At 39.3% G+C, this 13503-nt stretch overlaps 1 protein-coding gene across 8 annotated transcripts in view; it reads left to right on the top strand.

Annotated features, from left to right (window-relative positions):
• Nucleotides 1-13503, top strand: part of SHOC1 (shortage in chiasmata 1) — a 134010-nt gene that overhangs the window by 35385 nt on the left and 85122 nt on the right. For all 8 annotated transcript variants that reach the window (XR_005600089.1, XR_005600088.1, XM_039543179.1 and 5 more), the window contains one exon: nt 6949-7111. Coding sequence is in view for 6 of the 8 variants with exons in the window: in XM_039543179.1 (XP_039399113.1) it covers nt 6949-7111 (163 nt within the window). In the remaining 2 variants the exon portion in view is untranslated. The remainder of the gene's footprint in view (nt 1-6948; nt 7112-13503) is intronic.

Raw genomic sequence — 13503 nt, 5'->3', positions numbered from 1 at the left:
AGGGGTGGACAATTGGATGTACTGTGTATGAGGTGTTTTGCTGAAAATGTACATATTACTGGGGGCACAATTACACGAGCCCCTAACCAAGCTACACACATCTACATGCTGCTATCTGGACTTTGGTGAACAAATGGATCTGTAAATCTTATTGCTGTGAATAATCAAACCAATACTGCCTGATTCCATACCAAGTGGTTAAGTTGGTTTGAACAATAACCCATTTCTCTGTGGACATTCAATGGACTTATAATGTGGACAAAAGCACGTAAAACTTGCAGGGGCAGCTTGTTGCAACTGCCAGCAACTGGGCACATTAAAATCTTAATCCTGTCGAAGGAGGAGAGGCAGTGTTTTGGTCGTGGCTCGGACGTTGGACCATACTGCAGTGGTCAGAACTCAGTGTTGCTGTGCATTGTATATTGTTAACTGAACTTGTGTTACGTTTCATATGGAAATAACCTATAAGTAATGTAGTAAGCCCTCCCCACCCCGCAGTGTGCAAGACAACCCGGACCCAACCTTCTCGGGCCCAATATAATGGGAAGTCTGGGACACTAATTGGAATAGGTGTGGTATGCCCGTACGAGAGAAGGTGCAGGGCACTATACTACACAAGGGGCAGTGGGACACATGGAATATCGACACCTTCCACCTTGATGCCTGGCCCTATCAGGAAATGTGTCGCCATATGTCCTATGCTTTTCCAAGGTTACCATGGCAGGAGGATCTCAAAAGAAAAAACGGGGTAGAGTGTTAGGATATAGATATTCAGGCCTGTCTGCAAAGGCCTATACTTTAAGAATTTGGGTGTATTCGTGACAGTCTGAGGCCTGGTTCTTCAAACTAATTCATCAATGGCTTACTAGAGAGACTGCTAATGTTGGGAAGCGTTGCACAGTGCTCAGTGTGCAGTGCAATACCAGCTTGCATTCTCTGAGGTTTTAGATCTGTATAGAGAAAGCCAAAAAAAAAAAAGAGAAAAGTACTGGTAAGTAGAAGTAATTAGGAATTCTAATGACATAGTTATTGTAATCTTGGCTTTAAAAGATGCATAGTGTCAAATTAATGAAAACCTGAGATGGAATTCTGAATGGCCCATTTGAATTTGAACAGAGTAAGGCCAAGATTTATTCCTCAAGAACTTATTTTATTAATGCAATATTCCTTCCAGGCCTGTTTGTGCATGTTAAATATTTATTATGGTTATCCTTCTGATTCTAATACTACACTTCATTTCACAGACCCACAGAGTTTTTTATTAATCATTTTTTACTTTGACAAGTATAAAAAATGTAGCAATGTGCATGTTTTGAAGATACATGTTTAAAACAGAAATGTTTTCAATGTGAAGAATATAAAGCTTGGCATAGCAAATTACTCAAATATGTGAAAGTGTATGCACATTGACTTCTGAATTATTATTCATAGAATCATAGAATATCAGGGTTGGAAGGGACCTCAGGAGGTCATCTAGTCCAACCCCCTGCTCAAAGCATTGTTCATTCTATAACAATGAATAAATATAAACAAACTAAAACTTGGGAAGTCCTGTGACAATCATTAAAGATGTACAATTCTGTTGGCATAACTGGAGGGTGAGTGGAAGTGCTGAAAACCAAATTTGGGTCCGGTATTCCATTTTAGCATCACAGAATTGGGCCGATTCACCTTTCAGGACTTGTCTACACCACTTGTCTGCGCCACTTCAGCACTTAATGAAAATGCTACCGATGTTGATGGGTGAGCTTCTGCCATTGGCATAGGTAATACACCTCCCCAAGAGGCGGTAGCTATACTGAGGGGAGAAGTCCACCCATCAACATAGCACTGTCTACACTGGGAGTTAGGTCAGTATAACTGCAATTTTCCACACCCCTGAATGATATAGTTATTGCAACATAAGTTTGTAGTGTAAACCAGGGCTCACATATCATCTTTACATGTAGAAAGCCAATGATTTCAGTGGAATTTTTCCCATTTTATCTCTGTGTGAGATTAGAATCAGGTCCTGTTCGTTTAAAATGTGAATAGCCATTCTGTTGTATTTATAATGTCTATTCTCAGCATTGTTGAGCATTGTTGGGATGACTATACATTGTTTTGTAGCCACTCCAGCTGTGTCCCGTTCAGTGAGAATTGTACTAGCATAAAGGCCCCAGTTCAACAAAGCATTTAAATTAGAGCTGCTAAGCAATTAAAAAAATTAATCGTGATTAATCGTGCGATTAAAAATATTAATTGTACAATTAATCGCACTGGTAAACAATAATAGAATACCATTTATTAAATATTTATGGACATTTTCTACATTTGCAAATATATTGATTTAAATTACAACACAGAATACAAAGTGTACAGTGCTCACTTTATTTTTGATTACAACTATTTTCCCTGTAAAAAACAAAAGAAATAGTATTTTTCAATTCACCTAATACAAATACTGTAGTGCTATCTCTTTATCATGAAAGTTGAACTTACAAATGTAGAATTATGTACAAAAATAACCTGAATTCAAAAATAAAACAATGTCAAACTTTAGAGCCTACAAGTCCAATCAGTCCTACTTCTTATTCAGCCAATTGCTGAGACAGACAAGTTGGTTTACATTTGCAGAAGATAATGCTGCCTGCTTCTTGCTTACAATGTCACCTGAAAGTGAGAACACACATTTGCATGGCACAGTTGTAGCTAGTGTCACAAGATATTTACATGCCAGATGCACTAAAGATTCATATGTCCCTTCATGCTTCAACCACCATTCCAGCAGACATGCTGATGACGGGTTCTGCTTGATAACCATCCAAAGCAGTGTAGACCAACGCCTGTTCATTTTCATCATGAGTCAGATGCCGCCAGCAGAAGATTGATTTTCTTTTTTGGTGGTTCAGATTCTGTAGTTTCCGCATCAGAGTGTTGCTCTTTTAAGACTTCTGAAAGCATGCTCCACACCATATCACTCTCAGATTTTGGAAGGCACTTCAGATTCTTAAATCTTGGTTCGAGTGCTGGAGCTATCTTTAGAAATTTCACATTGGTATCTTCTTTGCATTTTGTCAAATTTGCAGTGAAAGTGTTCTTAAAACAAACAACATGTGCTGGGTCATCATCCGAGACTGCTATAACATGAAATATATGGCAGAATGTGGGTAAAACAGAGCAGGAGACATACAATTCTCCCCCAAGGAGTTCAGTCACAAATTTAATTAAAGCATTATTTTTTTAACAAGTGTCATCAGCATGGAAGCATGTCCTCTGGAATGGTGGTTGAAGCATGAAGGGGCACATGAATCTTTAGTGCATCTGGCACATAAATATCTTGCAATGCCAGCTACAACAGTGCCATGCAAATGCTTGTTCTCACTTTCTGGTGACTTTGTAATTAAGAGGTGGGCAGCATTATCTCCCATAAATGTAAACAAACTTATTTCTCTTAGCAATTGGCTGAACAAGAAGTAGGACTGATTGGACTTGTAGCTCTAAAGTTTTACATCGTTTTGGTTTTGAGTGCAGTTATGTAACAAAAAAACCTACCTTTGTAAGTTGCACTTTCATGAGAAAGAGATTGCACTACAATACTTGTCTGAGGTGAATTGAAAAATACTATTTTATCATCTTTACAGTGCAAATATTTGTAATAAAAAATAACACTTGTATTCTGTGTTGTAATTGAAATAGATATATTGAAAATGTAGACAAACATCCAAAATATTTAATAAATTTCAGTTGGCATTCTATTGTTTAACAGTGTGATTAATCACGATGAATTTTTTTGGGTTAGTCGCGCGAGTTAACTGCAATTAACCAACAGCCCTAATTTAAATATGTGCTTAAATCTATAACTAATCAGCGAAGCACTTGAGCCCATGCTTATGTCCCAATGAAGTCAGTGGATTTACCCACACGTTTTAGTATTTTGATCAATAGGAATGGAATGCTGAATCAAGACCAAAGTGTGTATGATAACACAGCAGATAAATTACAGAATTATAGTTCAACTACAATTAAGATTGCACAGTTACACTTTACGATTGTTCATGCCATTTTTTGAAAGTTCCATGGGTAACCTTAACCATGTTCTCTTGTGCATATGCATTATGATACTTTTTAGTTATACTATGTCTCAAGGAATGCAATATAATTTGATTGCAATAATATTTTTTTAAATGGCAAATGTATGTTTTCCCCCGACTCGCCTAGTACTCAAAGATGGAGGAAACAAATGAACTACCTCACTAAAAACTTTCTCAAAATATTAATCTTTGGTAGAGAGTAAAGCCTGAAAATTTCAACTCCCTAGATAAAAACTGAGTAGTTGTAAGCTAAAATAGGATTTTTTAACAGACACTTACGTGTCCTTAACTACAGGTTACTCCAGCTATAAGGACCCATCTCAATAAAGCAATTTAAAATGTGCTTATATCCACCCGGTTCAGTAAAGTAGCTGAACACATGCTTAATTGTTAAATGATAACAAGGTTATTGAAGTTAACAAGCAAATATGCTAATTAAAATGATTAAAATGCATTAAAGTATTTAAATAGTAAGACTAATTGGAAACTAAGCCATTTCTCATACCTTTAAAGCCCTTTAGAACCATTTGATGAAAACAGACCATTGAAGAATAACTGCATCAGGATTATAAATGCAGTATTGCTATGCAAATTGAGGGCTCAGTTATGCCTTATTGACATAGCCTTGTTTTAGGCTATGTGGTGTTCTCTGGATTTTTCCATTGAATTCATACCCTATTTGTATATTAAGCCAGGAAAAGAGTAATAGAAAATATTGCATTGGTGCAGTACAGTCAAATTAATGTTTTTGGGGAACAAATTTAACTTTCTGAATGACTTTTTAGTGCTTAATTTCTTAGCCTTAATTTGCATTGATGTTTGGGGGGATTTTTTGCATTTAATTGCTTTGTTTGATAAATGAATAAATAAATAAATATAGAGCCATTCTGTTGGGGATCTTACAAGCTTTACAGCAGAGATTGTAAGCTCCATGATTGGGAGATATTATAAACTTTGTAGGCAGCCCTAGCAGCTTTCATAGCCATTTTTAACTGAGCCAGCTTTCAATGAGGTGTCTCTTAGTAAGGCATTACTTGTTGAATTGGTGGGTTTCTTAATATGAAATTATTTGTTCTGTATAGCTTACAAACTCTGCAACTTTTGGCAACTCTCTATGGTATCCCTAAATGGGGTGTCCTTAAAAGGCCTTAGGAAAAATAGAATGTCTAGGAAAGTTCTAATGTGAAAGTGCAAAACTGATATTTTTAAATGTTCAGAACTTTAAAGTTACTGAAAGTGGCTTCCTTTTTATGTTCCACAGATATCTAAATTTGGAGTTAAATGTTCCCCTTGCGGGTCATACTCCAGCTGCTTTGTGCCTCTCTGCAAGTGGAAAGCAGCCCTAAACTTGTCACATCTTTCTTTAGAAGTAGTGTTGTTATGCTGAAGGTTGGTTGGCTACCTCCCAGCAAGCTTGTCTTTGATCTGTGGGCAATCACAAACCTCATTCAAACTGCTGGCCCCCTTCGTTCCATTCAGGCTATGAGGAAGCAAATTACCAGACATGCCCCTTTGTTTAGTAATAGATGAAACAACGGAAGCCACTGCCCAAAGACTAGACGGAATGCAAAGACAGGGACTGGGGACTGATTTGACTGCAGCTATGTGTGTGTCTGTGGGTATGTCTACACTACAATAAAACACCCATGGCTGGCCCAAGTCAGCTGACTGAGGCTTGTGGGGCTTGAGCTGTGGGGCTATAAAATTGCAGCGTAGATACTCGGGTTGGACCTGGGCTCTGGGACCCTCCTCTGTCATGGGATCTCAGAGTCTGGGCTTCAGCCAGAGCCGAAACATCTACAGTGAAGTTTTATAGCACCACCGCCCGGCTGCGGTTATTTTATTGCAGTGTAGACAAACCCTGTGTGAGTTGAAGCAGTCAGAAAGAGGCAGACAGCCAAGGCTGGACACAACACTGAGAGAGAGACAGCTTTCTGGACAGCATGCTGACTGGAAAGAGACTTAGAATTCTAAGCAAGGAAATTGCCTCCAGTTGTTTGATTCATACAGTGGTCAGGGATACAGTTAGGGTGACCAGATGTCCTTATTTTATAGGGACAGTCACGGTATTTGGGGCATTTTCTACTATAGGTGCCTATTACCCCCCACCCCGTCCTGATTTTTCACACTTGCTGTCTGGCCACCCTAGATACAGGACTTTGTGTGCATTATTTGTAAATAAACAGGATTGCATCAAAGAAATACCTGACTTCATCACCATTTTCTCCTCCTAACAGAAACAACTCATAGTGCTGAATATTGGCTAACTGATCAGGATAAAAAGTGTAAATGTATAAATGAATAGGGACCTTATCCAATAACTAAGGCCCATAATTTGAAGCATCTTAAAATGGCTACAGTCTGATGTTCTGTAATTCAGCATTTTAAATGTTTTCTTGATTTTTAAATAAATCCACTGCTGTTGCCAAATTTTAAGAGTGGGAGGGGTAAATTTTATGTTGTATTTATATATACACATTATATTGTAGAGATGAAGGACATAAGAGTACTTCATTCCCAGCAAAGGGAATACAGTACCCGGACACTGGTCTCATTTATATGTGTAAATTACCCAACAAAACCCTATTTGTAAAGTTTATCTGACAGATGCTAGTACACAAATGAGGAAGTGAATAGAAAGAAATCTTGTTAGTATATGCTTTTTTAAAAATAAGCCAGGGGGCTGGGAAATGAGTGCTTGCCAAAAGAAACATAAATAAGGTCGCTTTAGGATTCGAAACGAGCTTTACAAACAGTGAACATTTAAAATAAATTTAAAAAGTGCAAATACTTACACAATTTTAACTGTTTAGATTTTTCTTATCCTTTTTAAATTTCTTGCTATTGTATTGTTAATTTTCTTATCTCCTTCAAGATTTATATATTGCAGATGACCTTGTTTTTTTTGATAATTTGGAAAAATATCGTAAACAACTACCTACTCTGCGTACCCTCCTGGCTAGACTAAAAATGTTCTTAGTGAAGGATCCCCTCTTAAATTCTAAAGGACAGATTTTGACTGAAGAGAACCTTTTCAGGTACTTGCAAAGTTGTTATATACTTTTGAACATAACACCTCCTCCTCTTGTATGTATGTGGATCATAAGTGTGATTAATATTGCCACTTTAACATCTTAACTCATGTTATTTCATTATGGATTTTGTTCAGCTGTGATTTCTTTATAATTACAATGAAATAAGGTATGTAATTGGTTTAAAAAACTTAATCTTTTTGTAATGGAAAGAAGAATGTGTAGGATGGAGGTTAAATGCATTGTTAAAGAAAATAGAATAAGAGAGGTGATATGATTTTTAGGGCCCTACATGTCTGATTGTTTCTATGGAGTTTTTTTTAAATACAGCTTGTAGTGCTGAAATAATGTTCAGCTTTAAAAGAACCCACTCCTCCTTAGTCAAAACTCCCACTGAGTTAAACGGGCAGGATTAGGATTTGTGCCTGCATAAAGTTAACTGCAGAATTGAGATCCTAACTTGATGTTTAACTTAAACAAAAGAAAAAAGAAAAGTAGGACAGTATGCAAAACTTATCCAGTTGACTATTAAATACTCTTCATTTGCCCACCAAAGTATCTGAAATTGTTCATTAGCTAGTTTAATGTTTTAACCCTTTTAAACAATAATTTTATTTATGAAATACTCAGCTTTCCTGAGACAAAGCACTGAACAAATAATTAAAATACTCCATGATTAAGAAAATATTATGGGCCTATTATTAAGGTTTTCCAATATTCCTCATTATAAGACCCTGTTTTCAGTTGCTTGTATCTTTGTCAAACTTCAACCATTTGGGCTGAAACATTCCATATCAAGTTACTGCCTGAGGCTGTTTATTTTTGCAAATGTTTCAGCCAGAATGGTTCACCTGTTTCAGAGAACAAGGCTAGTGAAAAATGTTTGTTTGTTTTTTTCTTTTGTCCACACTGAAAAATTCAGGGATATGAAATTTGGCAGGGGGGTTGCCTTTGTGCCAGGGATGTGTCTTTTGTCATCCCCATTAATATCTGCACAACTTTGGCTGAGTTATAAGCCTTTGAAAAATCTCAGTCCACACATGCAGCTTAATCATGCTAATATGGAAAAGGTTTGAGGGGTGGATCTAAAGGCTCCAACCCTGTTGATGAACCATGGGTGTATTTGCACAAATGTAAGCCAGAGTTAGACCCCTTTGAGAAAGTTTCATGGAATTAAAAGAAAAAACAAGATATGTAAGGACTGACCCTTGGGGAACACCACTAGTTACCCCTCTCCATTCTGAGAATTTACCATTAATTCCTACCCTTTGTTCCCTGTCCTTTAACCAGTTCTCAATCCATGAAAGGACCTTCCCTTTTATCCCATGACAGCTTAGTTTACGTAAGAGCCTTTGGTGAGGGACCTTGTCAAAGGCTTTCTGGAAATCTAAGTACACTATGTCCACTGGATCCCCCTGGTCCACATGTTTGTTGACCCCTTCAAAGAACTCTAATAGATTAGTAAGACACGATTTCCCTTTACAGAAACCATGTTGACTATTGCTCAAGAGTTTGTGTTTTTCTATGTGTCTGACAATTTTATTCTTTACTATTGTTTCAACTAATTTGCCCAGTACTGACGTTAGACTTACCGGTCTGTAATTGCCAGGATCACCCCTAGAGCCCTTTTTAAATATTGGCGTTACGTTAGCTAACTTCCAGTCATTGGGTACCGAAGCCGATTTAAAGGACAGGTTACAAACCTTAGTTAATAGTTCCGCAACTTCACATTTGAGTTCTTTCAGAACTCTTGGGTGAATGCCATCTGGTCCCGGTGACTTGTTAATGTTGAGTTTATCAATTAATTCCAAAACCTCCTCTAGTGACACTTCAATCTGTGACAGTTCCTCAGATTTGTCACCTACAAAAGCCAGCTCAGGTTTGGGAAACTCCCTAACATCCTCAGCCGTGAAGACTGAAGCAAAGAATCCATTTAGTTTCTCCACAATGACTTTATCGTCTTTAAGCGCTCCTTTTGTATTTTGATCATCAATGGGCCCCACTGGTTGTTTAGCAGGCTTCCTGTTTCTGATGTACTTAAAAAACATTTTGTTATTACCTTTAGAGTTTTTGGCTAGCCGTTCTTCAAACTCCTCTTTGGCTTTTCTTATTACACTCTTGCACTTAAGTTGGCTGTGTTTGTGCTCCTTTCTATTTGCCTCACTAGGATTTGACTTCCACTTTTTAAAGGAAGTCTTTTTATCTCTCACTGCTTCTTTTACATGGTTGTTAAGCCACGGTGGCTCTTTTTTAGTTCTTTTACTGTTTTTCTTAATTTGGGGTATACATTGAAGTTGGGCCTCTATTATGGTCCAAAGGTCCATCTAGCCCAGTATCTGTCTACCGACAGTGGCCAATGCCAGGTGCCCCTGAGGGAGTGAACCTAACAGGCAATGATCAAGTGATCTCTCTCCTGCCATCCATCTCCATCCTCTGACAAACAGAGGCTAGGGACACCATTCTTACCCATCCTGGCTAATAGCCATTTATGGACTTAGCCACCATGAATTTATCCAGTCCCCTTTTAAACATTGTTATAGTCCTAGCCTTCACAACCTCCTCAGGTAAGGAATTCCACAAGTTGACTGTGCGCTGCGTGAAGAAGAACTTCCTTTTATTTGTTTTAAACCTGCTGCCTATTAATTTCATTTGGTGACCCCTAGTTCTTGTATTATGGGAATAAGTAAATAACTTTTCCTTATCCACTTTCTCAACATCACTCATGATTTTATATACCTCTATCATGTCCCCCCTTAGTCTCCTCTTTTCCAAACTGAAGAGTCCTAGCCTCTTTAATCTTTCCTCATATGGGACCCTCTCTAAACCCCTAATCATTTTAGTTGCTCTTTTCTGAACCTTTTCTAGTGCTAGAATATCTTTTTTGAGGTGAGACCACATCTGTACACAGTATTCGAGATGTGGGCGTACCATGGATTTATATAAGGGCAATAATATATTCTCAGTCTTATTCTCTATCCCCTTTTTAATGATTCCTAACATCCTGTTTGCTTTTTTGACCGCCTCTGCACACTGCGTGGACATCTTCAGAGAACTATCCACGATGACGCCAAGATCTTTTTCCTGACTCGTTGTAGCTAAATTAGCCCCCATCATGTTGTATGTATAGTTGGGGTTATTTTTTCCAATGTGCATTACTTTACATTTATCCACATTAAATTTCATTTGCCATTTTGTTGCCCAGTCACTTAGTTTTGTGAGATCTTTTTGAAGTTCTTCACAATCTGCTTTGGTCTTAACTATCTTGAGTAGTTTAGTATCATCTGCAAACTTTGCCACCTCACTGTTTACCCCTTTCTCCAGATCATTTATGAATAAATTGAATAGGATTGGTCCTAGGACTGACCCTTGGGGAACACCACTACCCCTCTCCATTCTGAGAATTTACCCTTAATTCCTACCCTTTGTTCCCTGTCCTTTAACCAGTTCTCAATCCATGAAAGGACCTTTCCTTTTATCCCAGGACAGCTTAATTTACGTAAGAGCCTTTGGTGAGGGACCTTGTCAAAGGCTTTCTGGAAATCTAAGTACACTATATCCACCGGATCCCCCTTGTCCACATGTTTGTTGACCCCTTCAAAGAACTCTAATAGATTAGTAAGACACGATTTCCCTTTACAAAAACCATGTTGACTATTGCTCAAGAGTTTGTGTTTTTCTATGTGTCTGACAATTTTATTCTTTACTATTGTTTCATCTAATTTGCCCGGTACCGACGTTAGACTTACCGGTCTGTAATTGCCAGGATCACCCCTAGAGCCCTTTTTAAATATTGGCGTTACATTAGTTAACTTCCAGTCATTGGGTACCGAAGCCGATTTAAAGGACAGGTTACAAACCTTGGTTAATAGTTCCGCAACTTCACATTTGAGTTCTTTCAGAACTCTTGGGTGAATGCCATCTGGTCCCGGTGACTTGTTAATGTTGAGTTTATCAATTAATTCCAAAACCTCCTCTAGTGACACTTCAATCTGTGACAGTTCCTCAGATTTGTCACCTACAAAAGCCAGCTCAGGTTTGGGAATCTCCCTAACATCCTCAGCCATGAAGACTGAAGCAAAGAATCCATTTAGTTTCTCCGCAATGACTTTATCATCCTTAAGCGCTCCTTTTGTATTTTCATCGTCAAGGGGCCCCACTGGTTGTTTAGCAGGCTTCCTGCTTCTGATGTACTTAAAAAACATTTTGTTATTACCTTTGGAGTTTTTGGCTAGCCGTTCTTCAAACTCCTCTTTGGCTTTTCTTATTACACTCTTGCACTTAAGTTGGCAGTGTTTGTGCTCCTTTCTATTTGCCTCACTGGGATTTGACTTCCACTTTTTAAAGGAAGTCTTTATCTCTCACTGCTTCTTTTACATGGTGGTTAAGCCACGGTGGCTCTTTTTTAGTTCTTTTACTGTTTTTCTTAATTTGGGGTATACATTGAAGTTGGGCCTCTATTATGGTGTCTTTAAAAAGGGCCCACGCAACTTGCAGGGATTTCACTTTAGTCACTGTACCTTTTAACTTTTGTCTAACTAACCCCTCATTTTTGTATAGTTCCCCTTTGAAATTAAAGGCCACAGTGTTGGGCAGTTGAGATGTTCTTCCCACCACAGGGATGTTGAATGCTATTGTATTATGGTCACTATTTCCAAGCGGTCCTGCTATAGTTACCTCTTGGACCAGCTCCTGCACTCCACTCAGGATTAAATCTAGAGTCGCCTCTCCCCTTGTGGGTTCCCGTACCAGCTTCTCCATGAAGCAGTCATTTAAAGTATCGAGAAATTTTATCTCTGCATTTCGTCCTGAAGTGAAATGTTCCCAGTCAATATGGGGATAATTGAAATCCCCCACTATTATTGGGTTCTTAATTTTGATAGCCTCTCTAATTTCCCTTAGCATTTCATCATCACTATTACTGTCCTGGTCAGGTGGTCGATAATAGATCCCTACTGTTATATTTTTACTAGAGCATGAAATTTCTATCCATAGAGACTCTATGGAACCTGTGGATTCACTTAAGATTTTTACTTCATTTGAATCTACACTTTCTTTCACATATAGTGCCACTCCTCCCCCTGCACGGCCTGTTCTGTCCTTCCGATATATTTTGTACCCCGGAATGATTGTGTCACATTGATTGCTCTCAGTCCACCAGGTTTCTGTGATGCCTATTATATCTATATCCTCCTTTATCACAAGGCACTCTAGTTCACCCATCTTATTATTTAGACTTCTGGCATTTGTGTACAAGCACTTTAAAAACTTGTCCCTGTTTATTAGCCTGCCTTTTTCTGATGTGCCAGATTCTTTTTTATGTGACTGTTTATCATCTGATCCGGCCCTTACATTATACTTCCCATTCCTCTGCTCCTGACTATAACCTGGAGATTCTCTATCATCAGACTCTCCCCTAAGAGAAGTCTGTGTCCGATCCACACGCTCCTCTGCAGCAGTCGGCTTTCCCCCATCTCCTAGTTTAAAAACTGCTCTACAACCTTTTTAATGTTTAGTGCCAGCAGTCTGGTTCCACTTTGGTTTAGGTGGAGCCCATCTCTCCTGTATAGGCTCCTCCCATCCCAGAAGTTTCCCCAGTTCCTAATGAACGTGAACCCCTCCTCTCTACACCATCGTCTCATCCACGCATTGAGACTCTGAAGCTCTGCCTGCCTACCTGGCCCTGCGCGTGGAACTGGGAGCATTTCTGAAAATGCCACCATAGAGGTCCTGGATTTCAGTCTCTTCCCTAGCAGCCTAAATTTGGCTTCCAGGACATCTCTCCTACCCTTCCCTATGTCATTGGTACCTACATGTACCACGACCACCGGCTCCTCCCCAGCACTACACATAAGTCTATCTAGATGCCTCGAGAGATCCGCAACCTTCGCACCAGGCAGGCAAGTCACCATACGGTTCTCCCGGTCATCACAGACCCAGCTATCTACATTTCTAATAATCGAATCTCCCATTACTAACACCTGCCTTTTCCTAGAAACTGGAGTTCCCTCCCCCGGAGAGGCAACCTCAGTGCGAGAGGCAACCCCAGCACCGTCTGGAAGGAGGGTCCCAACTACGGGAAGGTTTCCCTCTGCTCCCATTGACTGCTCTACTTCCCTGGGCCCTTCTTCCTCCTCAACAGCACAGGAGCTGTCTAAGCGGAGGTGGGACAATTCTACAGTGTCCCGGAAAGCCTCATCAACATACCTCTCTGCCTCTCTCAGCTCCTCCAGTTCCGCCACCCTGGCCTCCAAAGTCCGTACATGGTCTCTGAGGGCCAGGAGCTCCTTGCACCGACTGCACACATACGCCACCCACCCACAGGGCAGGTAATCATACATGCGACAGTCAGTGCAATAAACTGGATAGCCCCCACTCTGCTGCTGGGCTTCTGCCTGCAT

This window comes from Mauremys reevesii, linkage group 6 (genome assembly GCF_016161935.1).
Source record: "Mauremys reevesii isolate NIE-2019 linkage group 6, ASM1616193v1, whole genome shotgun sequence".
Lineage (NCBI taxonomy): Eukaryota > Metazoa > Chordata > Testudines > Geoemydidae > Mauremys > Mauremys reevesii.
Note: the sequence above shows the minus strand (reverse complement) of the source record. Positions and strands in the feature narration are given on the sequence as shown.